This window comes from Xenopus laevis, chromosome 9_10S (genome assembly GCF_017654675.1).
Source record: "Xenopus laevis strain J_2021 chromosome 9_10S, Xenopus_laevis_v10.1, whole genome shotgun sequence".
NCBI lineage: Eukaryota > Metazoa > Chordata > Amphibia > Anura > Pipidae > Xenopus > Xenopus laevis.
The window spans coordinates 58947938-58972606 of NC_054388.1; the positions used below are offsets into that span (position 1 = coordinate 58947938).

At 40.5% G+C, this 24669-nt stretch overlaps 1 protein-coding gene across 3 annotated transcripts in view; it reads left to right on the forward strand.

The window, feature by feature from the left end:
• acvr2a.S (activin A receptor type 2A S homeolog) overlaps positions 1-24669 on the forward strand; it is a 48845-nt gene that overhangs the window by 13562 nt on the left and 10614 nt on the right. For 2 of the 3 annotated variants that reach the window (XM_041577828.1, NM_001094787.1), the window contains 3 exon segments: positions 17853-18060; positions 18344-18453; positions 21879-22030. In XM_041577828.1, the coding sequence (XP_041433762.1) occupies positions 17853-18060; positions 18344-18453; positions 21879-22030 (470 nt within the window). 3 annotated transcript variants of the gene reach the window in all.

The window sequence follows — 24669 nt, forward strand, 5'->3', positions numbered from 1 at the left end:
TTAGGGCCCTTACATTTGGGTGTTTGTTCCTGCATTCCCTGCAGTTAAGTTATGGCTTTTGAGAAAGTGGCTTGTCAGCCACGAAATGCGTCAAGCGTGTGGAAAGGGGATGATGATTTAAGCTCCTGTATCTTAACAATATGAATAAAAAATTGGTTTTATTGGAATAGATCCCGATGTTGCGCCGTATCTTCCTTGCTTCTATAATTTAATGAGGCCTTCCAGGGGCTGCTTGGTACATTTTAGCCCTGCTGATAATCCTATATTTGTTCCACCACTTGGGACTGCAGGAACAAACACAGGTCATGCTTTCTGAGCAGGCTGTATTCATTAAGGCACATAGAAGTTCCGAACGCAGGTGGCATGCAACTTGATGTATTCCACCTGCATTTGACACTATGCTCCAATCAGAAAAGCATGAACTGCATTTTTTCCTGTGGTCCCAGTGGTGGAACGCATGAAGCATTAACCACAGGGATACTTAGGAACAAACACCTGTGTATAAGGGCACTAATGCAGAATATGGCTAGAAATGCTGCATTTTATATAGTGAGTTCTATACATCTTCTTTGTGTATAAGTTATATTGTACATGCTCAATTACCTCACGGCTGCTATAGAGATGGAGAGTTACTGAGAGCATCTTCAGAGACACAGATCTACACTCTTTAAAAGATCTCTTGGGCTGGTAAAGAAGCCAAAACAACAATGTGTAACATTTCTAATCTAACGCTTAATTTAACATAGAAAATGGGTAGATTTTGGGAGCTGTTGCTGATCTCTCCCTCCTTAAAGTATATGCACAGGGCCTAAATTCAGAAAATGGCTGCCGACTCCTGCCTGCCTGCTCGGCATTTGAATCTGGAGGAATGCCTGTAGGGTTCACAAGCTCAGTTACAAACCTCATCATTCTCTGTTCAGCAATGCAGGAAAGCCCCAAGCTATTATTGCTGCCTTAGAAAAAAATCCCTTTGCTTTAAATGTCTGTTGGAGCAGTTTAGCCAACAATAGATTTTGTTCAGCTTGCTTTGCAAGTTGCAGTTTTATATGGCATGCCTGGCAACAAATCTCAATTCAATTTGACTTACTTTAGATTTATTGTACAGTCTTATGTGCCCTGTGATAAATAGACCTTGGCATCCCTTTGGCAGGTTTATTAGAGACAGCCATTGGGTGGAATTTAATCTCATTCTCAAGCAGTGTCAAGAAACCAACGTGGTCGAATAGGAATTTGCTTTTCAAACTTGATCCAGTATATTTTGGTTAGCAGTTTGTATGCTTATGCTAAAGGGGGTGCTGGACAAACATGTTACAAGCCCACCCAAAGTTATATACACAGAATAACATTAGAGTGTATTACTAATCTATTTGATTGTTTTACTTTGCTGATTAGTAAAGATGTCTGATCATTGGGGGAAGATGGATGTTGGAATTCATGATTGCAAAAATAGTAAAAATACACTCTGTGCCTACATTAATACATATGTGTGTGAATGCATTGGAAAGGAAAGGAATGTCACTATCCCTTTAATCAGTCTAATCTCATATTTTTCTCTTTTGTAATAATTGACTATAATGACTGCTTACAGAGGGAGTGGAAGCTATGAAACTTGTTGCTGCCCACAGCTTGATATTAGAAACTGAATAATGCTCTTCTGCTGTGTAAACATATTGATGCTAATTCATTCCCTTAAAGGCCAACTAAACCTGAAATACAGGTTGATCAAACATGAACAGGCATTTTGTCATTTTAACAGAAATCTATTTGTGAACATTACCACAGCTTCTCAGAAGGTACATCCGATTGGTTAAAGCTAGTAAATTCCAGAAAAAGTTGTAAAATGTAGGCTAAAAAAAAGAAGGAACAAATCTTACTTTAGGTTATTAAAAATCCTGTGTACAGGGCTCTCTTGTCTTGGTGGGACCCAGGCCAAATCAGTTGGCTGTGATGTTTTTTAAAAGCAACTGCTTACATGATGGGCAACTCCTATATAAGACAACCATCTTGCCCCAATATACCCTGCTGTCCCCCACTTGTTCTGTGCTGTTACTCTTTGTAATGCTGCTACTTACCGTACAATTAAGAGGTGAAAAGACTTATTTATAATTACAAGTGTAATGTGTTCAATGAAAGCAAGGTACACTTGCCCATTCATTGTACTTAAATGTGTGAGTACTTTCAGGGAGTGCCAAAGCACTGGTACAACTTTCTGTAATGAATAGTGCCAAACGCACCACTGAAACTAAGGAATCTATGAAATATCAACATGGACATGGCATTGGTTCCAGGCTTCCGCTAGCTCGTGTCAATTGGTGTTACTGATCTGCACATGGTGAATACCACGTATACAAGGGAAGCTGCTTTTTAGTCCTTATTTTGTCATAATGGGCAAGTTGTGATAGATGCATTGTTAGTACCTTGTTGGTAATAAAAAATAATTTTGTGTCCAGACGTTACATTTGGTGCCATGTACTGTTATTGTGAATGAGTCTTAAAGAAGAACTAAAGCCTAAAAATTAATGTGGTTAAAAAGGCCATATTTTATATACTGAACTTATTGCACCAGCCTAAAGTTTCAGCTTGTCAATAGCAGCAATGATCCAGGACTTGTCACAGGGGGTCACCATCTTGGAAAGTGTCTGCGACCCTCACATGCTCAGTGGGCTCTGAGCAGCTGTTGAGAAGCTAAACGTAGGGGTCATCACAAACTATCAAGCAGAAAATGAGGTTGGCCTGTAGTATAAGCTGATGCTACAGGGCTGATTATTACATTTTGATGCTAGTTGCACTGGTTTCTGTACTGCCATGTAGTAATTATCTGTATTAATTACTAATCAGCCTTATATTGTGACATTTATATTTTATGTGTACAGAATATTGTGAGTGGATCCCTAAGCTCAGTAACTGACAGCAGCACAGAGCATGTGCAGTGAATCAGCAGAAAAGAAAATGGGGAGCTACTGGGGCATCCTTGGAGACACAGATCTTCCCTGCTAAAGGACTGTAGTTGCCTTGGGCTGGTACAAAAGCCCAAAACATAATGTACAACACTTCTAGCCTACTTCTTTAGTTAAGCTTTAGTTCTACTTTAAGGTGGCCATACCCAGGCAGATTTAAGATGCTGATTTAAGTTCTAGAGCCCTATATCTCCAACCTTTGGTGGGCATATCAAGGAAAAGATCAACTTGTTTGGTTAGATTTTCCTCAGCCCGCATACCTACAACTACAATCTGCTCTGCTTGATCACCCTTCCCCACCAAAACGCAATTCTCACTTCTTCTATAGATTCATTTTTGGATTTGGCCAAATCTAAACCTTTTTAGCAGCCTTCAGCTGAATCCAAGTTCCCAAATGAAATCTGAAACCTTAAATTGTCTTTAGATTTCACAAAATCATGGATTTTCCCAAGAATTAGGGTTTGGATTTTGGATTATGCCAATTTTTTTGTTGAAGATTTGGGATTAATCTAAATCTTTAAAAAGTTGCTTTGCTGCATCCCTATTAGGATGGTGCACCCGGTTGCTGAGATAAGTAAAAGTTGCACTGGCAGCGCTCCCTTTCTCCTAGTTATTTAGTTATTTACAGCACAAGGGCATGGTTAGCACTGTGCCCATTCTGAGGCGGCATGTGGTCCTCCAGGAAGACGTTTGTGGCAGTTCTTTGTATTGTAGTAAATAGATCTATTTGATAGAACACCCGCATGCAGTCATTAACATGTTTGTAGCAGTGCTGTAAGATCAATATTGATACAGGTTCTAAATCATTTGCTATTTCTTGGTACCGTAGTTTCTTTTCCTGACGGCTGGTGGCATAGAGAGTTAACATTTCTGCAGCGGGTGCACAAGTATCTCTGGTATGTGGGGTCAAATGAATCTCTTTCAGCTTATGCAGAATTGGAACTGTATTGCAGATAATAATGTGTGTTCCTAGTGGAGTAGGGCTAATGAGAAGTAACCAGCCCAGGGATGATGGGAAGTTTATTTTTGCTGTGTCAATATGACACTGGTGAATGTTTAACACTGAACGATTGCTTTCTAAACTATCCTACTGACGACTGGCTACAGCTGGCATAGCAAGAGTCCTTTACACCCTGGGAATTGGATACAAGATATATATCTACAAATTGCAGATCAGTACTATATGCCATATTTCCCAGAATTCCAATGTCCTTCACTAGGTGCAAACAACCAATATATATGTACTACTTGTGCCCATTTGTACATTTTTTTGCTGGTGCATCAACCTTATTTTGGTCAACGGGGCAGGGCATGGGTGTTCCCTTACACACCCTCCTTTCACATGGTGTTAATGATCTTCCTCTCTTCTCCCAGGTATGCCTTGCCGCCCTTGGTGGGCACAATGTAGCAATTATTTTGGACCCTACTGAACTGTGCAAATGATATGAAAGAGAAGGAAGGTAATGGCCCACAGTGGCGATCATTTATCAGCAATGAGCAAATTTGCCCATGGCCAGTAATCCATGGCAACCAATCAAAATGCTGCATTCATTGTTCCGCTTGCAGCTGGCTTCTAAAAGAAGTCAGCCCTTTAAGACCCCCCTCCCTCCTCGCCCCAGCCTAACTGCCCCCAGGGAAATGCCTCATACTTTATACTTACCCCTCAGCGCAGATTCTGGCATCGGAGTTCCACGTAGCCATCTTCCGGGTCTTTAGCAAGCTGAGTGGGAGATCAGCATGTTGGCACATGCGCAGTTGGAGCAATTTGCTGGTTTGCGAAAACTGGGCATGCATGGAAACTCACGAAAATTACCGATAGGCTGGACGAAGACTCGAAGACAACTGCTTGGAACTCCGCTGCCAGAATCTGCGCCGATGGGTAAGTATGGGGCATTTCTTAAAGGGTTGACTTCTCCTTTAAAAATCTAATCACTGGTTGCTATGGGGCATTGCCCATTAGCAAATGTGCCCAGTGTTGATAAGTGTGCCCCAGTTGTGTGGGCTGATAATAATTTTGTAAAAATGAGGAGTTCCAGGTCAAGGTATAAAGTAAGCATTTGTAGTATGTGGACTATTGTGTGGTCTTGATTTGTTTAGCCATGTCCAGAGAGGCTTTTTAGACTGGGTGAGATATAGCTGCTTGAAATTTACCTATTTAATAATTTAGCTCGTGCCACAGAAATCTCCGATCTAACTGCCTAATAAACATCCTCATCTTTCCTTACTGAGCAGTTATTCATATGCATAGCAGTCTCAGCATAGTGCTCTCTCTCCATTTCTGTCTCTCTCGCTTCAGTAAAGGCTCCTTCTTGTCTGCAGTCAGAAAGCTTTCACTTGTCAATCAGTGGCCGACATGCAAGGTACTGTGTTTTACTTGTACAAGGCTGTGATACATGCTCGCTCGCTTGTGAGAAATATAAAGTGCTTTCAGATATGACCATTTTGGTTGCGAGTGCAGAAGTCCGGTAAAATCAAGGTTTCCAGCGAAAGTGGCATCTCGGAGATAACCAGTGTGTGGCCGCATGTGATTAATGTGATATGCAGATGTTGGTTTATATGCTTCAGTGGCTCTCACAAGTAGACATGAGTTAGACTGCTTGTCTGCATTCTCCTGCAGCTTTGATCCTTCATTTACACTTTGACATTGAATGGGGCTTGGACCATTTAATATAAAGGTACATATTTTTTGTCTATTTGTGATTGCTGTACATTTATTTTAGTTGTAATCTTAATGGGGGCTGGGGGATTGTGTGTCAGACAGGCAATTTTCTCACATCCTTAAATCACTGAATAAAAACGACATGATCGGGGGCCACTTAGTGTTTCACCCAGAAAATAACTGAAGCTGCAGGCAAAGTGCCCCAGTGATTGTCATTGACCATTTTTGCTGACCATAAACTCAGACCTTTTGTTGAATATAGCAATGAATGAAACTTTGGTAGTATTTGGCTACACCTGCCGACTTTTAGAAAATTTGATTTGATCCATGAGATTTCAGGCCAGCCAGCGATCATATGCACATAGCAAATTCGCTCATTGTTCAGCTCTCCCTTCCTTCCTCTTAGCCAATCAGCTGCGTGGTGATCAGTCAAATTGCTGTGCCCACAAATGGCTCAGTGATGGCCCAGTTTGGATGGAAAATAACTTTGGATTCAAACAACGTCAGTAAAGCACGAGGTGTAAAATGTAAAAACAATTGGTTTTTGCCTGAAAATATCACTGGCCAAAAACGTAGTTTCATTCTACATATCTCCTGGGCTAATCAAGAAGCAGGCCAAGTTTTCGGTCTAAAGGTGACACGAGCCAAGTAAAGCTGCCCACTCTGTCCTTTCAGACCACCAATGGGCTTGCCCGATATCTGCCCAGTGTTATTTTGCAATCTGATGAGTACTGCTTTGCCATGTCGATGGGGTCTTCATCCGATAGCTCATAGGCCTCTCTGGGGATTGGCTTCACTATCCCCCGTGTGCCATGAGACAATTACAAAAGATCATTCAAATGACAAAAAAATTGAGAAAATCTTTAAGTGAAGACAAGATAACAAAGGCAGAGAACACATGCAGACTCCCACACCGTTCTAATGTTGACTTTCCACACTTTCTCAGTCACATGTTCTTCGTGGGCATTTTAGCATTCACAAAATATACCTTCATTTAAAAAATGCCATAATACATATGCTGTGGGTGGACAAATAAAGGACATTATCTCTTGTCTTCTCCCAGCAGGTATCTTTAAATGTCCCATCTGGGTTCTAACTTCTTTGGAATGTGTAAATGTCTGACCCCTCCATTAGCCTCAGGCCACACAAGCAGATTCAGGGGGGTTTGTCGTCCCAGTGAAAAATCTACTCTTCTTCGGGGCGACAATCTCCCCGAACTGCCTTCCCCCTGCCGCGTCGTTTTGTTTTCCAAAATCGCCTGAAGTTTCCACGTGAGGGGGGGGGAAGGCAGTTTGGGGAGATTGTCGCCCCGAAGAAGAGATTTGTTGCTGGGGTGACTGATCTCCCCAAATCTGCTTGTGTGGCCTGACCCTCACCGGCTCTTAACCTTGTATTCTTTGTAGATTTCTCTGGCATGTTGCTTAGTCTTGGTTTAGTCAAGTGACTGTTGTTACACTCTTATGTACTTACAAGATGCCGCGCATACAAGACAGGGTTCAGACAACCTTTGTTGTCCAGCATTTGAACATGTATCCTTCAACTAAAACAATTGTCACACAATTTTTTGTATATTAGTGTAACTCTCCTATAGGTTCAGGAATATCCAAGACAGTCTGCTTTCTGGTTGAGGAGCAGTCGTCCCTCATTTTAGAAATGAAACTATGTTCTTGTTTTCATTTGAATCTCTCCATTGTGATTGACATTCTCCACGAACAAACCAAGGCCTTGGACACAAGAGTTTGATGTATGGGGAATCATTCTGGAATAGGAAGTAAAATAGAATATTAAAATGAGTTTATTGTACTGTAAATTTTGCAGTTAGTGTTTCTCTCTCCATGATACTGTTATTGGTAATGCATGGGACCCAGTGTTTTTAAGACCATAACGCGTAGCACCCTACTAAAACATCATTAAAAAAAAGAAGCTCAACCCCTCCTGATGACAGTTCCAAAATGATTGCAAACTGTTACCCTGCTTTTTCTGAATTTCTTGTTTGTATCCCAAGAGACTTGTTTATTGAAGCCACATTATTTTATATAAAGTAATATTATATTTTTCCGTACTTGCTTAGGAAGCGCCATTATTCTGTGGCAAGCAGAAAGCAAGCCTGTGTGTGCCTTTGACATTTGTCCTTTAGCTGAGACTGGATTGCTGCCAGGCTTGTGCTTGCTCATCACTCTTTATGTGTGATCATTGTTCTGTGGAATATCAAAGAATGAATGCAAAATGAAAAGAAAATATTTAGAGCGTCTTTGTCCTTGCACTCAGCTTATGTAAGTGTCTTTTATAGCTGAAAGGTGTAGGTCTTCTGTGACTTGGCAGCTGCTGGGAGTTATTATATTATTATAATATTATTATCAATAGCTCCATATCTGGATATATTTGTTCTTTGTATGCAAATTCCAAAGTGCAAAATAATATATTTTTTTCACAGTAATAAGACCTGCAATTGCCTAATAAACCCAGCTCTATGGAAAATGTGTTTTATTTCTAGCTGTCAGTTTATTAAACAGACATGACATGACTCTAGAGAGCTGTAAGATTAGCAAAAACAGGGGAAGCACCAGATCCTGGCTTTATATGAGATATTTGTTCGGCATGCTTAGCTCTGTGGCTTTATGCTTAAATAGTACTTCCTATGCCTTTCAAAATATACACTTAGCCAAATCATGATTACATGAGTACAACCCAACGTGTACTAGTGGTTATCATTAATGTACTGTACATATATGCTTGCTTGTATAGGTAACCATGCACAGACCATTATAGCTGCCAAATTGGCCCCTCCAGACTGAGTAGACATAGTTAATGGCTTGTATATAGGGCTTTTCCAACAGCTTGTATAAACAATATCTGGCTGCAAATCGGCCACATATCTATCTAAGCGGTCAGCTCCATATTTGTCCATAGGCCTATAGTACGATCTAATGATTGGCAGGCTGAAGATCATTTAGCCCAATTTGGCCCAGAATATGGGTGGTCCATTCAGGCACAATGAATGCCCAGCTTTTGGGAGAGGTTTGCACGGTTCAGCTGCTTGCGCTAAGGATACTCAGATCGGTGAAAGAAAGGCCGCCAATATTAGGGTGAGATTTGGGTTGCACGCTTTTTTGGATGTTTTTTAATCTACATCAGTGTACTATTTTGTTTATCCACATCTATGTTTAATTACTAAATGCTACTGTCAATAGGGTTTAAGGAGGGTTGGTCAAATTTTGGAAGGGTCTTTCAGTGTTATGCAAACTTTTGCTATGTTATAGAATGCCTTATTCTTAAGGTGGGCCATACACGTAGATCTCTCCCTGATAATGCCCACATTGAGGTAGATCATAACGCCGGCAATACGGGCAGTCAGATCGTGGGAACGCATCAACAAACAGATACGGTCGCGATCTGATGGGATTTTTAACCCTGCCTGATTGATATCTGCCTGACTTTCGGCAGGTATCAAACGAGGAAGCCAGTTGGAGGGCCCCACACACGGGCCAATAAGCTGCGGACTCTGTCTGTCGGCAACTTTTATGAGCCCATGTATGGCCAGTCTTCATTTTTTTATATTTATATTTTTTTTTTTCACTACAGCCCCATTCCATAAAAGTTGCAACACAGTGGTATCAAATTCAAAATTTCTCTTTGTACTATTTGCAATCAAATATAGGGTTAAAACGATTTGCAAACCATGCTATTCTCTTTTTATCTACATTGTACACAGTGTCCCAACTATTTTGAAAAAAACACTTTTTTATTCAAGCCCGTCCCTCACCTATTTAACTTCCAGTCTCACATTCTACTGCCTGGATCATAGATATTACTGGACTACAGCAACCAGATAACTGCTGATATTCCAAACTAACTAGAGAGCTTCTGTTCGAATAAAAAGAAGGCCATAACCAATTGTCACTGTCTGCATCATAATAAAAGTTCATTTTAATTAATTCAAATTGCCACCAACCTAAGTTTGCAGTTGTGCCTACAGTGCTAATAATCTATTTTTGTGTATATATATATATATATATATATATATATATATATAATTTTTTTTTTTTTTCTCTGTCTGTAAGTTTGTCAAATGACATTTTATCCCTGTATATACCAAGCGCGCACTGTCTGTTATTGTTGATCTCCTTAGACAAACAGCAGTGTTATGTACATGTTACATATCTGTAAGGTGTTTGCTTTATTGTTCCACACTGGGTGTAATGTCGCAATCTGTAATGCAAGGATACATATTCCTTCCACCTACACACGTACTGTGGCCATTATATGTGAATTGCAGGTCAGGACTGGTAGAATTGATTCAAAGCGTATCATGCCGAGCACTGCCTTCTGCTCAAAAGATACAGCCCAGAACTTAAAACATTACGGGAAAATAATACATAGATTTAAACTTCCATTTAACAAGTGCATGGCTGCTTTCTGTGTACATGAAACGTGCCTGAATATATTCATTGTATTCAAAGCTCTTGCCTGTGATATAACCATTAAAGGGGTTTTTCGCCTATGGTTTTTAGACGGGGTCTGTGACCCCATTTGAAAGCTGGAAAGAGTCACAAGAAGAAGGCAAATAATTAAAAACCTAAAAAAAATAACTAATGTAGACCAATTGAAAAGTTGCTTATAACTGGCCATTCTGTAACATATTAAAAGTTAACTTAAAGGTGAACCACCCCTTAAATACTGTCTGCTTCTTTGCCAGCGCTGCTCTGTGCAGCTTTAACTTCTTTCTCCTGTATTTGGTTTCTTAGAGAGAGTTATGTTTCTTTGAGAGTGCAGCCTGTGTCATGCTGTGGTATCATTATTACACTGCTTATGGGGAACTAAAACTCTCTGCAGGGTTTTGTGGTCAGCGAAATGCTGACTGTGCATTTGTGCTAATGTACTGTTGCAGTGAATTGAGTTGCAAGGATTCACGCTGTTTGTTATTATATACCATATATAATGTGTAAAGCACTTCTGCAGGTCTTTTTATTAAGTTGATCATACGGAAAAAAAGCCATAAGATCTTGCTGCACTTTTCATTTGCTAATGATATTAGAGCCAAGCTCAATATGACCCCCCAATCCCTCTCTATTACCTGTCTAGTACCTTCTGCAGCTGTTTAGTGAGCCCTACATGTTTTAAGCACAGTGCTGGCCATTGTCTAATGTTCTCAGGGCAGATATTTTCAGACTCATTGTTTCCAGGCCCCTCTGTGGCTCAATATTTGGTTATAGGGGCCCCTAACCTTATGATAATATGAAACATTGACATGTCAGGCAACATCTAGAGTAGATATGTCACAGAAATTTTGCTGCTTATTGCTACTAAGGTTTGCTTTTTTTTAGACATTAGCTATTGACCTTTTGTTCTCATACTCGCTGGTCTCAATGCTGCTTAGTATAGAGTACAGTATAGAGTTCTGTCATGTCTCTGGGTAAGTGTGAAACTGGACTGTACCTCCTACGTTTTTCATTACTGTTCTGCCCCTTCCATGGACCATCCCATTAGGTATAAGAACACAGGGGGCCTAAGGAAGCAGAATGAAGAATAATAACTTATTACACATTTATGTACTACCTTCATAGAAGCTTAAGAAAAGAAAGTCAGGGGGATATCATTATTCATTTACCTTTAAGTGCTTCCATTAGACCAGTGCTGTCCAACTTCTGTGTTATCGAGGGCCGAAATTTTTCTGGCCTACATGGCGGAAGGCCAATAATGGAAGCCAGCGTTGACACTCCCTGTTTTTAAACCACACCCACTTAATTAATCCACATTAATTGTAAAAAACCAAATGGTTGGTGCTCACTGCAGGGATATCACTTATCACTCATATGTGAAAAAAGTTGTAATATTAAGACATACCCTTAAATCCATATACCTTCTCACCCCTGTGGATAACACCCAGCACATGATTAAACACCTTAAGGGCCCCTAACAATAATTTTTTTCAAATGGTTACAAACCCCCAGAACAAATACCAGGCTTATGTTCCACAGGCAGAGCAGGGCACATACAGGCAGAGCATATGGCACACACAGGCAGAGCAGGGCACACACAGGCAGAGCAGGGCACACACAGGCAGAGCAGGGCACACACAGGCAGAGCAGGGCACACACAGGCAGAGCAGGGCACACACAGGCAGAGCAGGGCACACACAGGCAGAGCAGGGCACACACAGGGCACACACAGGCAGGGCACGCACAGGCAGAGCAGGGCACGCACAGGCAGGGCAAGCACAGGCAGAGCAGGGCACGCACAGGCAGAGCGTTTCACACACAGGCAGAGCGTTTCACACACAGGCAGAGCGTTTCACACACAGGCAGAGCGTTTCACACACAGGCAGAGCGTTTCACACACAGGCAGAGCGTTTCACACACAGGCAGAGCGTTTCACACACAGGCAGAGCGTTTCACACACAGGCAGCATATGGAAGGCAGAACAGAGCAGGAGACAGGGAAACGCATCAGACAGGGAACCTCTAAGATGTACTACATACAGTGACACAGTGCTGGTGACCCATTAGCATTTTGTATAAGATGTGAACAGGTAAACAATGTGGGCAGTTTCAGTCTGGGCTTTAGGGCTCTTACAGACGAGCGTTTTTACCTGGCTCCCCTGCGTTCCGTTTTTCTGCGTTCAGCCGCAGGGGAGCACAGGAATAGACGCATTACATTTTTTCCAATGGGGCTGTACTCACACAGGCGTGTGTAGGCACCGAACGCAGGTTGAGATGCAACATGATGCATTTTTCCTACGTTCGGCACCTACACGAGCCTGTGTGAGTACAGCCCCATTGGAAAAAATGTAATGCGTCTATTCCTATTTAATTTAACTAGGGATTCACCCGAACCCCTGAATCCCTTGTGAAAGATTCGGCCGAATACCGAACCGAATCCGAACCATAATTTTCAAATGCAAATTAGGGATGGGAAGGGGGAAACGTTTTTTACTTCCTTGTTTCGTGACGAAAAGTCATGTGATTTTCCTCCCCAGCCCTAATTTGCATATGCAAATTCGGATTCGGTTCGGCCGGGCAGAAGGATTCGGCCGAATCCTGCTGAAAAACACAGAATCCTGGCTGAATCCTGAACCGGATCCTGAACCGGATCCTGGATTCGGTGCATCCCTAAATTTAACCCTTAAAGAGATACGGACACCAGAAATTCTCTTTTTTTTTTTTTTTACATCTATCATAATATTGGCTTTGAAAGCAACTTATAACTTTGCCATAAAGTATTTGTACAACGCTATTACATTACCTGTCTGATGCCCCATGTTCCTGTATGAGGGGGCTGCCATATTTGTGCAGCAGGAGTCTGTTAGCATTAGAAACTCTAACTGACAGGCTGAGATGAGACAGTCAGGTTGGCAAAACAGTCAGGTTTAGAAATTTCAGCTAACAACTCCTTACAAAAACAAACCTCTCCGTAAAAACCAAGCAACAAGGTAATTTTTAATGTACATTCATATTTTAAAAAGTCGTTTTTTAGTGTCAGTATCACTTTAATTTAACCCTTAAAGGAGTAGTTCCCTAAGTATTTGCCTTCCATATGTTGTAGACACCGACAGTCCAAGGTTTTGTGTTTTATGTATTATTATTAACTTGTCCCATAACAGATAGAATGTTGACATTTGTATTTATCGTGACTGTTCCAATATAAAAGCATATAACATTGACAAAGAATGATCCCATTCTGTCCATACCACACTAATCTCGTTGGAGCCAGATGTACTGCCATATGAAACATAGCTGCTGGCTACCCACTTGTATTCCCTGACAGGGCTGAGAGCAATCAATGTGGGGAATTTGCACTGATTATTTCACCTACCCACAGAACAGCCAGTGTCATATATCTTCTATCGTATGTCTGAAACTTTCTCATATATCTGTGAACATTACATCATGGCCTTAAAATACCGGAGGAATCTGTAAACCCTATCTCCTAAAATTTCCCTTCCAGCATTGAGTGTTTACAATACTTTGCATATGTTTATCCATGATCATTTGTCTGTGGAGCAGGGTGCCATAGTCTTACCTCATCTACTGCACCCTCCCTTACCTACGAGCACCTTATTTAGTACAGTGCAGCCAAATTGTGGCATTAGATTGTAATGAAAGGAATATGAATCTTCCCCCTAGTCCTTGGGGTGGGTACTGTCTGGTTATCTTGACAAACTGGGTGGCATTTTGCAATCCATTCCTTTCATCAGGCACGGTAGAGTGCAAGTCAGGACTGATGGAATGTTATGCACATTTTGCCAAGCATCTCTCCTCTCCCTCTCTCTCTCTCTCTCTCCCTCTCTCTCCCTCTCTCTCTCTCCCCCCTCTCTCTCTCCCCCCCTCTCTCTCTCCCCCTCTCTCTCTCTCTCCCTCTCTCTCTCTCTCTCTCTCTCTCTCTCTCTCTCTCTCTCTCTCTCTCTCTCTCTCTCTCTCTCTCTCTCTCTCTCTCTCTCTCTCTCTCTCTCTCTCCCTCTCTCCCCACCACAAAAGTGAATCCAACTTGAGCAATACATGCAGAAGTTAAAGGGGTAGTGTGTGACAGATGATTTATAATATTCTGTGTGTTTTTTTATCAGGCGCCTTTGAAGGCACCAGAACATCGGCCACTGTTATTGCTGAATCGTCAGATACAGGTAGACTTCTATTATATCTGACGATTCAGCTTGAACACTTTTGTATTGAAACAAACAACTGGTTGCAGGAAAGCTCGTAATTGTTACTATCTATGGCCACCTTTACGCTCTCTATACACAGGCCGATAAAAGCTTATTGGGCAATATATGTGGCCCTCCGATGGGCTTTCGCGATCAATATCTGGCTGAATGTCGATCAGGCAGGTTTAAAAAATCCTGTTGTATAGAGGACCACATCGGCTCTTTGATGTGGTCCTTTATCCGACAGGATTTTTAAACCTGCCTGACCGCTCATATTCTCCTCACTGGATCAGTCTGATAATCCCCCACCTCAAGGCGGGCATATCGGGCCCTTTTGTTTTTGGATTGTGGGAGAGATTGTGGTGGGAACCCACCCAGGCACAGGGAAAACATACAAACTCATTGTGGATAGTCCCGGGCTAGAAGCAGCAGTGCTAATATATCAAGCTATCTGAGAGACAATATTGCCTATGATCATCAGGAAATATCAAGAATAGATGCTGCTTGAACTGGTTTAAGTTATGTATTTTAGTTAAGTTCTGTCTGAAGAACCAAGTACCAAAGGTTCAAGCACCAAAGGGAACTTGATGTCATTTGTTATGAGGTAAACAGTATTCTAGACCTCAGAGGTAAAAGTGAGTCTGGACAGTTATTTCTAAGCCATGAGGGGTCAAGTGTGTTCTTGTTGAAGAATCTGCAGTGACGTGCATAAGATTTAATGAAAATGGGAGACAGTGAGTGAATAGTGAGTGTGGCAGGCAAGGCTCGGGCTAGGAACTTTCATAAACATGGATTTAAACACAGGCCTAAATCACATTTCATAACTATAACTTCTGTATGTGGCATTGTCTTGTTGCCTACATTTCATCAATTTCTCTCTCCCACTCGCCTCATTAATTTCTTATTCCCACTCACTAATTAACTGGATTGCAACTGTAGCTTCAAGAAAAGCTAAAATAAAAATATCAGGGCTGATTGCATTAGAATGGAACGGACTCTTGGGGCCCCCCAACCGGCTGCAGCCTGGGTCCCAAAATGACCACTGCAGCTCCCTTCCCTGTCTGCTGTTATTGCATTGCACAGAGCCCTGTGAGTAACTGTGAAATGAATGAATAGTGCCGGGCACCATTAATGGCTCATACAGAGCCAAGCAGCGCACATAGTGGCATCTGCTTTCATTGGCAAATAAAGCCTAAAAAATATATTGCATACCCACCCACATCCGGCAACTTGCCTCTCTGTAGCTACAGCCCCCCCCCCCCAGCCAGATGCCCTGACTACATTAGTTGTTACATTTCTCAGCAGAAAAATGGTGACACTTATTGTATCAATTGTAACATTTGCTGTAGTTTTGGAAGCTGCTGCTGAGCAATTTTTTTTATTTCATTATGTTATTTTATAAAAAAAAAAAATTATATATATATATATATATATATATATATATATATATATACACATATACATATATATATATATATATATATATATATATATATATATATATATATATATATATATATATATATATATATATATATATATATATATATATATATATATATATATATACACACACACATATATACACAGTAGAACCCCCATTTTTTCATGGGACCAGAAAAAAATTTAAAATGAGGGAAAACTTAAAATCGGGAAAGTTAAAATGAGGATCCACTGTATCTTACATTTAAACCACTAGTAGGAGCACAAGAACATTAGTGTGGTTCCTGGCAATTACTGTTGGCTTTCCACTTATGATTCACCCCTATTTACTTCACCACATGGGTGTCCGGTCTGGGGGAAGATCTGCTTGTTTGAGGAGCAGGCAAGCTCTGTGACTTGCTTTCCCACAGTGTTGCGGCATAAAATAGTTTTGCTATATGGTTGTGCACGATGTGAGTGTTAATAACAGGTAGGATTTTGCCTGGGTAATTATGATTGGAAAGACTGGTTGCCTCCCCATCATGGCTAGTTTTGTTCAGACAGAGACCCTTTATATGTTACTGAACTATAATTCCCAGCCTTCCCAAAGAAGTGTAGAGAGTATTAGATCTGTAACATGAGCACAAGTGATGCACAGAATTTCTTTGTACCCCAGTTATGACTGATATGGGGTCTCCCAGTACTCTCCAGGAGCCTGGTAACTGGGGCTCTTACATTTCAGCCTGACTACAAGTGGGAGTGTGTAACCTGCGTGTGCGTGCGAATGTTCAGCCACTTCAGTGCCTCACAAATGTGTGTATTCAGCAGCCCCTGCCAAGCCTGAAAAATGTATATTCAGTAACCCCTTGTGTGATCCACTACTAGGGACATGTCTGTGTGCTGTCACTCTCTCTAGATATGTGGGCTTCTCTAGTAACCCTTTCTCTACCCAGTGTTGCTGTGCTCTAGGAAAGTGTGTCTGCTCTAGTAATGGCTTTGCCCAAAAGGATTTTTGGTTCTGGAAACGTTAATGGGACAACTTCCTTTCTCCAGAAATCGGTACAGGCAATAATGTTGTTCTCTAGAAATCGGTTTAGTAGTAACCCTATTTGTGTATTTTGTCCATATAAAGTTATATAGGCACTAAAATATGTATATTATAGCTAGCCTTTATTTGCTTATAAATATATACTGACAGGCATTGTATTCTGTATTTGAATTGGCAGTAAACCCTTATGTGCTGTTAATTCTTTCTAGGCAGTAATTCATTGTGTGCTGTCTGAAAACTTGTAATGGCAGTAACCCCTTGTGTATTCAGTTCTTTATAGACACTAACCCCTTCTGTGCCATCTTGTAGCTGTAAAGGCATTTACCCCTTATATGCTCATAATTCTTTTTAGGTACCGTAGCAACCCTGTATGTGCTCATAATCCTTTATAGACAGTAACCCCTTATGTGCTCTGAATTCTTTATAGGTAGTAACTCCTTATGTTCTGATAATACTTCATAAGTAGTAACTCCTTATGTGTTCACAAACCTATAGGAAGTAACCCCTTTTTTTGCAGACGACAAACCCTTGTATACGCTACATTATTTATAGACCGTAACCCTTTATGTGCTTTAAACTCTTTATTCTGTGCTCTTTAAGCTTGTATAGACAGTAACCCCTTTTGTGCCTTGGATTCTCTAAAGACAGGCAATGGTTTCTGTGGTCTACAAGTCAGTGAATTGTTCTGTGCTATATAAATCTTTATAAGCAGTAAGCATATGAAATGCACATATTCTCTAACCTCTGCTGCCCTCTGGCAATATGTGTGTATAAAGTAATTCTTACAATATGCTTATACAGTGACCCCTTCTGTACTGTACTCATGTGTGCATGCGGCTGTTGGGATAAAGAGTACATTTAATGACATTCTGCTTGCAAGGAGTAGCGGCTTCATTCAGCAACCCTCAGCTAGCGCAGTCATGCTGGGAATTGTAGTTTTACTCAACCATCTTGCACCTGTGTGGTGTTTATGTTTGTAGCAGTAACCCTTTCTATGCAGGAGTTCTTTAATTAGTTAGAGTTCAGACATGAATAACAGATCATAGATTCTGTTCTATTACTATAATAAATATGTTTTTTATGGGAAGCGTAACATTGCACTGACAATGTGTATTTCATCTCTTATCAGGAGCGATCCTCGGAAGGTTGGAAACCAAAGAATGCATCTACTACAATGCCAACTGGGAGAAGGACAAGACAAATTCCAATGGCACAGAGCCCTGCTATGGAGATAATGATAAAAGGAAACACTGCTTTGCAACGTGGAAGAACGCCTCGGGCTCCATAGAAATCGTTAAGCAAGGCTGCTGGTTGGACGACGTCAACTGCTACAACAAGTAAACATTTCTTTTGTAATCCATAAAATGCAGCTATCCACAAAGCAGCAGCAGATGTATTGACATTTTTCATTTCTCTGTTCTAAAGGGGAAGGTACAGATATAATAAAGAGCTCTTGTACCTATACTTGCTAGATAGCTCCCTCCCATGGAACTAGCTAATAATTACACATTTGGTTTTATAGGAATAACGTGTTATTATTATGGATTTAAGGAGCCCAGGGGTAAGAGGCCTTGATGGATACAGTTAATGTTAAAAAAAGACTCTTTTTACCAATTTTAGGAATGAGTGCATAGAGAAAAAGGAGAGTCCCGATGTGTTTTTCTGTTGCTGTGAAGGAAACGCTTGCAATGAAAGGTTCTACCATTCGCCAGAGATGGAGGTCACACAGCGTAAGTACTTAACATGTCACTGCACCTGAAACAAAAAATATAAATACATTTGTGGCTTCCCCATTTAGATCCAGGTACCGGATTAGTGGAACTGGGCTTATTGCCTTTAGGCACCATGAACCGTGTTTTACACTGGGCACCTGCACTGCCTGGCACCATGTGATTGGTTTGTACAATCATTAAAGGGGAACTATTGCAAAGATGAAAATGTAATATAAGCTTAATTGTACTGAAATAAGAGACTAAATATAATTTGATGAATAAGAGCTCACTCAAATAACTGATCTAACAGAATAACAGCCTTTAGCACAAATTCTGAATGTAGAGAGATATGATTTCTGGTGATTTAAATAGAGTCAGCTCTAATACATCTTCTAGGCAAAAGGAGATCTCCCCCTATAAGATATATTGGATCTAACTGTCAATGAATATCTGACACCCAACTGATGCACGAAGACAGAATTAAGAGAAACAGATGCTGAGAGAGGGATAGTGAAGATAAACTTGATTATTTCAGGTTCTCCGCCCTTCTGACTTTCTGAAAGAATTAACCTTGTTATTATAGTCAACAATCTTAGTTTGGGCTAAGAATCTTCTCTCTAATTAGCTAAACAAATGACATTGGTTATGCCATCTGCATTTATCTCAGCTGAAGAAACAAGGCAGAGCTGTTGGCACAATGTTCTGCTAGAGAAAAATCTGCTACTGAATGAAAAAATCACCATGAGTGTAGAATAAACTAAAGTAATTACTTCTCTTAAAGGGGAACTGTGCTGAAAACTTTCCATTAATTACACATTTTAATTATTTTAAGGTTATTAGGAGTTACTGTATAATTGCTATTTGAAGCAGTGTTTGTTTAGCCCTTTCTGAACTGTGGTTTGGACCATTTAAATAATGGAGCTATGAAGATTTTCATTTATCCAGGTCATGGTATATCTAGTATCTTTCAAGAGCATAATTCTATCATTCGAGAGCAACTGAACTTGCTGAATAATCATTAGACATTTCACTTGTCATCAGAGAAGATTCTTCAGTTCAATTAAGCGATGGTCAGTTGAATATAAATAGTGAAATGTCTTCAGTGATTACTCAGCATTTCCAGTTGCTCTAGATCAGAATCCAGGTTAGGGCTAAACACACACTGCTTCTAATAGCAATTACACAGTAGGTCCTAATAACTTTAAAAGCATTAAATGGAAAGTTTTTAGCACAGTTACCCTTTGAAGACGTTTCACTACTCATCCGAGCAGCTTCTTCGGTTCAATTGAACTCGGATGAGTAGTAAAATGTCTTCAATTATTACTCAGCAAGTCCAGTTGCTCTAGAATTACTTATATTAGATAAATATAGCTAAAGCCTGTTCTCCTCTAGGTCTGTTAATCAACCAGTTCTGCTAAATTGTTTCAAGTGTCAGAAGCAGGCATGCAGAGAATATATACAGCCAGACTGAGACAGGCTTTAATAGGATAGCAACTTTCACAAACCAGAAATATAAAGCTCTGTGATGATTATATCTGTATAATACACAAAAGCCATGAATATCCTGTAAATGATATCCTTATAAACGGTGAGTTCTGATGTCATCAGTTATAAACGGTGAGTAGTGATGTCATTTCAGTCACATGACTCATTCAAATTTGTGTATTATAATAAATAAAGTACCCCCAGTTGTAAAATATGAGGATATTAGAAGTTACCTCGGAGTTCCTTCGGCCTTGTGTTTTTATATGGTCATGAAACTCCTCGGTAACTTATAATATCCTTATATTTTACAAGAGGGGGTACTTTATTCACTATATAATGTTCAGCCCTGCTTAAATGTGGATCTTGGCCTGTTCAGTCTTGTAACTGCCACACCAGTATAATTAGAGTTCAGAGAAATGTTTCCTGGAGTTTCAGTGAATTTCCAGACTGGCTAGTCCTGCCATGTTTCCATTCCAATCACCCGGAATAATCATTTGCCCAACCAAGAGAAGTGTAGCTTCTGTCTCACAGGCTGCTGAAAGGTAAATTGTAGATCAGGCAAGTTCCAACCCTCTAGATGAATTTGAACTCAGACTCCTAGCATCCCGCCCCCACAGCTGAAGGCATTTCTAATTCAGGGAATGATAGCTGTGCTGATTGGTCTGGAATAAACATTTCTCTGTTTTAATGACAAGGAGGGGTTCCAAGGCTTGTCACTTTGGGCCATTTATTCTCCTGCCTTTAAATATGAAAACTTAAACGAGACGAATGTCTGAAAATGAGACATGTGACCGGGTGCAGCAGACTGCGCTGTTAATTAAGACTAAGTAAGTTGTGGGCCAACTTGCCAGGCATACAGTATGCACGCACATACTGCTTTGGCCTTCGTACATTGTCCCCGTTCCAAAACATTTCCAGCATGTGGAAAGGAAGCAAAATGCACTGTCGGTGCCAGCAATTATCTGCTGTTTGACAGTCTGTCAATTTCCTGGTCCAGAACCAGTAAACAAACTGCACTTACTTATCTCAACAATGCACCCGTGACTCTGCTGTTACTTTATGTTGAGCCCGCTTAAGGTGGCCATAGACGCACAGATAATATCTTACGACTACTAAACAAATTTTCGTAAGATATTCGGTGCGTGTATGGTGGGAAAAGAACCGACTGTTTTCGGCAGAAGACTTGAATATTGGTTTGAAGGCACCCAAACATCGGCCATTGTTAGTGCTGAATTGTCAGATACAGGTAGAATTCTATTGTTTCTACCTGCATATCTGACGATTCAGCTCTACACGTGTGTATTGAAACAAATGATCTTTCTTGGAAACATCTTTTCCTAGAAAGATCGTAATTGTTGCGTCTATGGCCACCTTTACTCTGGTGCCATGCCTTTAACTGCCATTATTTGCTGCCAACTCAGCTACCTGTACCTGTATTAAAGGGAAAGTCTGCTCAGTAGAACTAAAAATTTTCACTTGAAAGAGCTGCTCTCACTTGCTTGTATATTGAACATGTGTCTAGAACTGCCCCGCAGTGGGACTGCAGTCATTGAACATTGGTTGAGACTGACTTGTCCAGAATGGGATTTTAAGGGTATGCTAGTCACACTACACCTGCTCCAAAAGTCCACTTTTATGGGGCAACTCACTAGACACTAACTCTCTTTCTTCACCTGAGCATGTGGGTGCTGGGGAATCACATCTGAGAATCAGAGATATCCATTTTGACCTTATACAGGGTACTTTTAGATTTGGGAATCATTTATATTTAGGATTTCCCATAGAGCCCAGCCCATAGCCCTCTAGTTACTGATTCTGTTCCTGGCTGAGCCATAAAGGCTATTCATGTTACTAACCCACTAACAACCATATTGGTGCAAAGAAGGATTAAAGTACCAGCATTTGGCTACAGTGCAAGTTTGGATGTGTTATGGTTTTTTTTTCCTAATATCTTGCAGCCACCTCAAATCCCGTACCTAAGCCGCCTTTATTCAACACTCTGCTGTACTCACTGGTGCCTATCATAGTGGTTGCAGTAATTGTTCTCTTCTTGTTTTGGATGTACCGACATCACAAGCTCGGCTACCCCCCAGAGCTGGTTCCAACACAGGTATGTATATGTTTTATTGCTATCAGTCTGTAGTCCCTTTGTCTATTAAATGTACCCCATGCTTCTATAGATGTTCTATAAGATGTTACTGGCTCTTCTTGCAGTTTCATCTTTGTCCAAACTGCCATTGTCTCTCAGGCTGACTGTGCACAAGCTTCCTTATGATTTCCCATACCCTTTCTACCATACCATAGATCTATGTCAGTATGTTTAATCCCCTGTACTGAGCATCATTCAGCACTCAAATAAGGAGATACAGTGGCCATTTAGTAAAGAATAATTTAACTATCATGAGTTTACAACAACTGGTGCCTCCAAAAAATGAAAGTGTTTTAAAGTAATGATAATATAATGTAGTGTTGTCGTGCACTGGTAAAACTGGTGTGTTTGCTTTAGAAAATCTACTATAGTTCATATAAACAAGCTGCTTGTGTAGCAATGGTGGAAACTGAAAAAAAGGCTATATGGCACAGGTTAAATAGTGGATAACAGATAACACCATTATGTTCTACAGAGCTTGTCTGCTATCTGCTGTGTGACCTGAGCCTTTTCTCATTTCAATGGCTGTCCCCATTGCTAAACAGCAGTTTATTTATATAAACGATAGTATTGTTTCTGAAGCAAACATATCAGTCTTACAAGTGCAGGGCAACACAATTTTACCCACCATTTTGCTACTTCTTTGGCAGCCATAGCCGCAGCTTAAATGCATCACATCTACCAGTGGCAGGCTTATGTTGAAAGGCACAACATGGAAGAACTTGTGTTTTTTTTACATTCCCTGATCCATTCCCTGAGTGAGCTGTTCCTACTATGAAACCCCTGGGTTATGGGCTACATCCAACCCACAGGCAGCTAAATAGACAGTTTTGATATATAAAATAATTCAGAATAATAAGAATATAATTTTCAGAATAATAACAGTGTTTAAAAAAAGTGAATAAAGCTCAAAATCCTTATAATATCTTTTATTTCCATACATGTAATGCATTGGGAACTATGGATGCACCGAATCCAGGATTCGGTTTGGGATTCGGGGAGGATTCGGCCTTTTTCAGCAGGATTTGTATATTCAGCCGAATACTTCAGCCGGCCGAACCGAATCCGAATCCTAATTTGCATATGCAAATTAGGGGCAGAGAGGGAAATCATATGACTTTTTGTCAAAAAACAAGGAGGTAAAAATTTTCCCCAGCCCTAATTTGCATATGCAAATTAGGATTTGGTTTGGGATTCGGCAGAATCTTTAGCAAAGGATTCGGGGGTTCGGCCGAATCCAAAATAGTGGATTCGGTGCATCCTTATTGGGAACACTGCACATTCTAGTCCAAATCAAGACATAAAGAAAATTGTATCAAATTTGTTTTATGCCTTTACAGTAAGTAACGAAAAGGGAATATTATTAGACTGTTAACAAAAATAGCAGTGTCTGCATTCTTCTTTACAAACTCGAACATTCACTGCATAAATTGAAAAATGTTTCAAGATTTCGCTTTCCTTTGAATCACTGAACTAATATTTAGTTGTATAATTGGTGTTTCTGAGAACTGCTGCACATCTGTGTTACATGGAGTCCACCAACTTCTGGCACCTGTTACATTCCACAATTCTTCTACATTTCTTGGCTTTGACTCAGAAACAGCATTCTGGTGTCACCCCAAAAAGTTTATATAGGATTAAGGTCCGGGCATTGGGCTGGCCACTCTATAATGTTAATCTTGTTGGTCTGGAACCAAAGAAGTTGCTCATTTACTGGTGTGTTTGGGGTCATTGTCTTGTTGAAACACCAATTTCAAGGGCATTTCCTCTTCGGCATAAGGCAACTTGACCTCTTCAAGTATTTTGATGAGTTGAAACTGATCCCTGGTTTGTGATAAATAGACCCAACACCATAGTACGAGAAACATCCCCATATCATGGTCTTCACACTGTACTGTGGCTTGTATTCAGAGTTTGGGGGTCATCTGACTGTCTGCAGCCCCTGGTCTTCTAATTGTAACAGTACTCACAGGTAACTTCCTTCCTGGGGATGATCATTGGCTGAATCTTTGCCATTTTGGCTATTTTTCGAACTATTCCAATTTTTCCCATGTATTTCAGGTTTTGGTTGCCATTTTAAAACATTTTAGATAATTTTAGCTGAGCAGCCAATCGTTTTCCCCTCTTCGATCAATCTTTGTAATAATAGTACACTGTTCTTCTGAACAATGTCTGGAAGCGCCCATTTTACTCAGATTATCAGAGAGAAATGCATTATAACCAGCATGCACAACATTTGCTGCCTGCCTTCCTTAAATAAGGGCCGTAATTGACATTAATGATTCAATTTCACAGAATCAGCAGCATGCATGTCATGACTGTTGGGTTTCTACTATCCTACTACACCTACTAGTAAATTATTTGCCATGTAGAGATATAATTTCTACCAAAAACAGTGATTGATCAGGTTAGTGTTGACAGACTGCTATTATTCTGAACACAACTGTATATTGTAGCCACCCCCCATCAAGAGCAGGCTTTTATGTGGCGTCACCCCCATCAACTGAGCACACATTCATTTCCTTGTGAGAGCTCTTGTTATCCACATAGCACAGAACAGGGCCCTGAATTAACTGATAACATCTCTCTGATGCCTAACA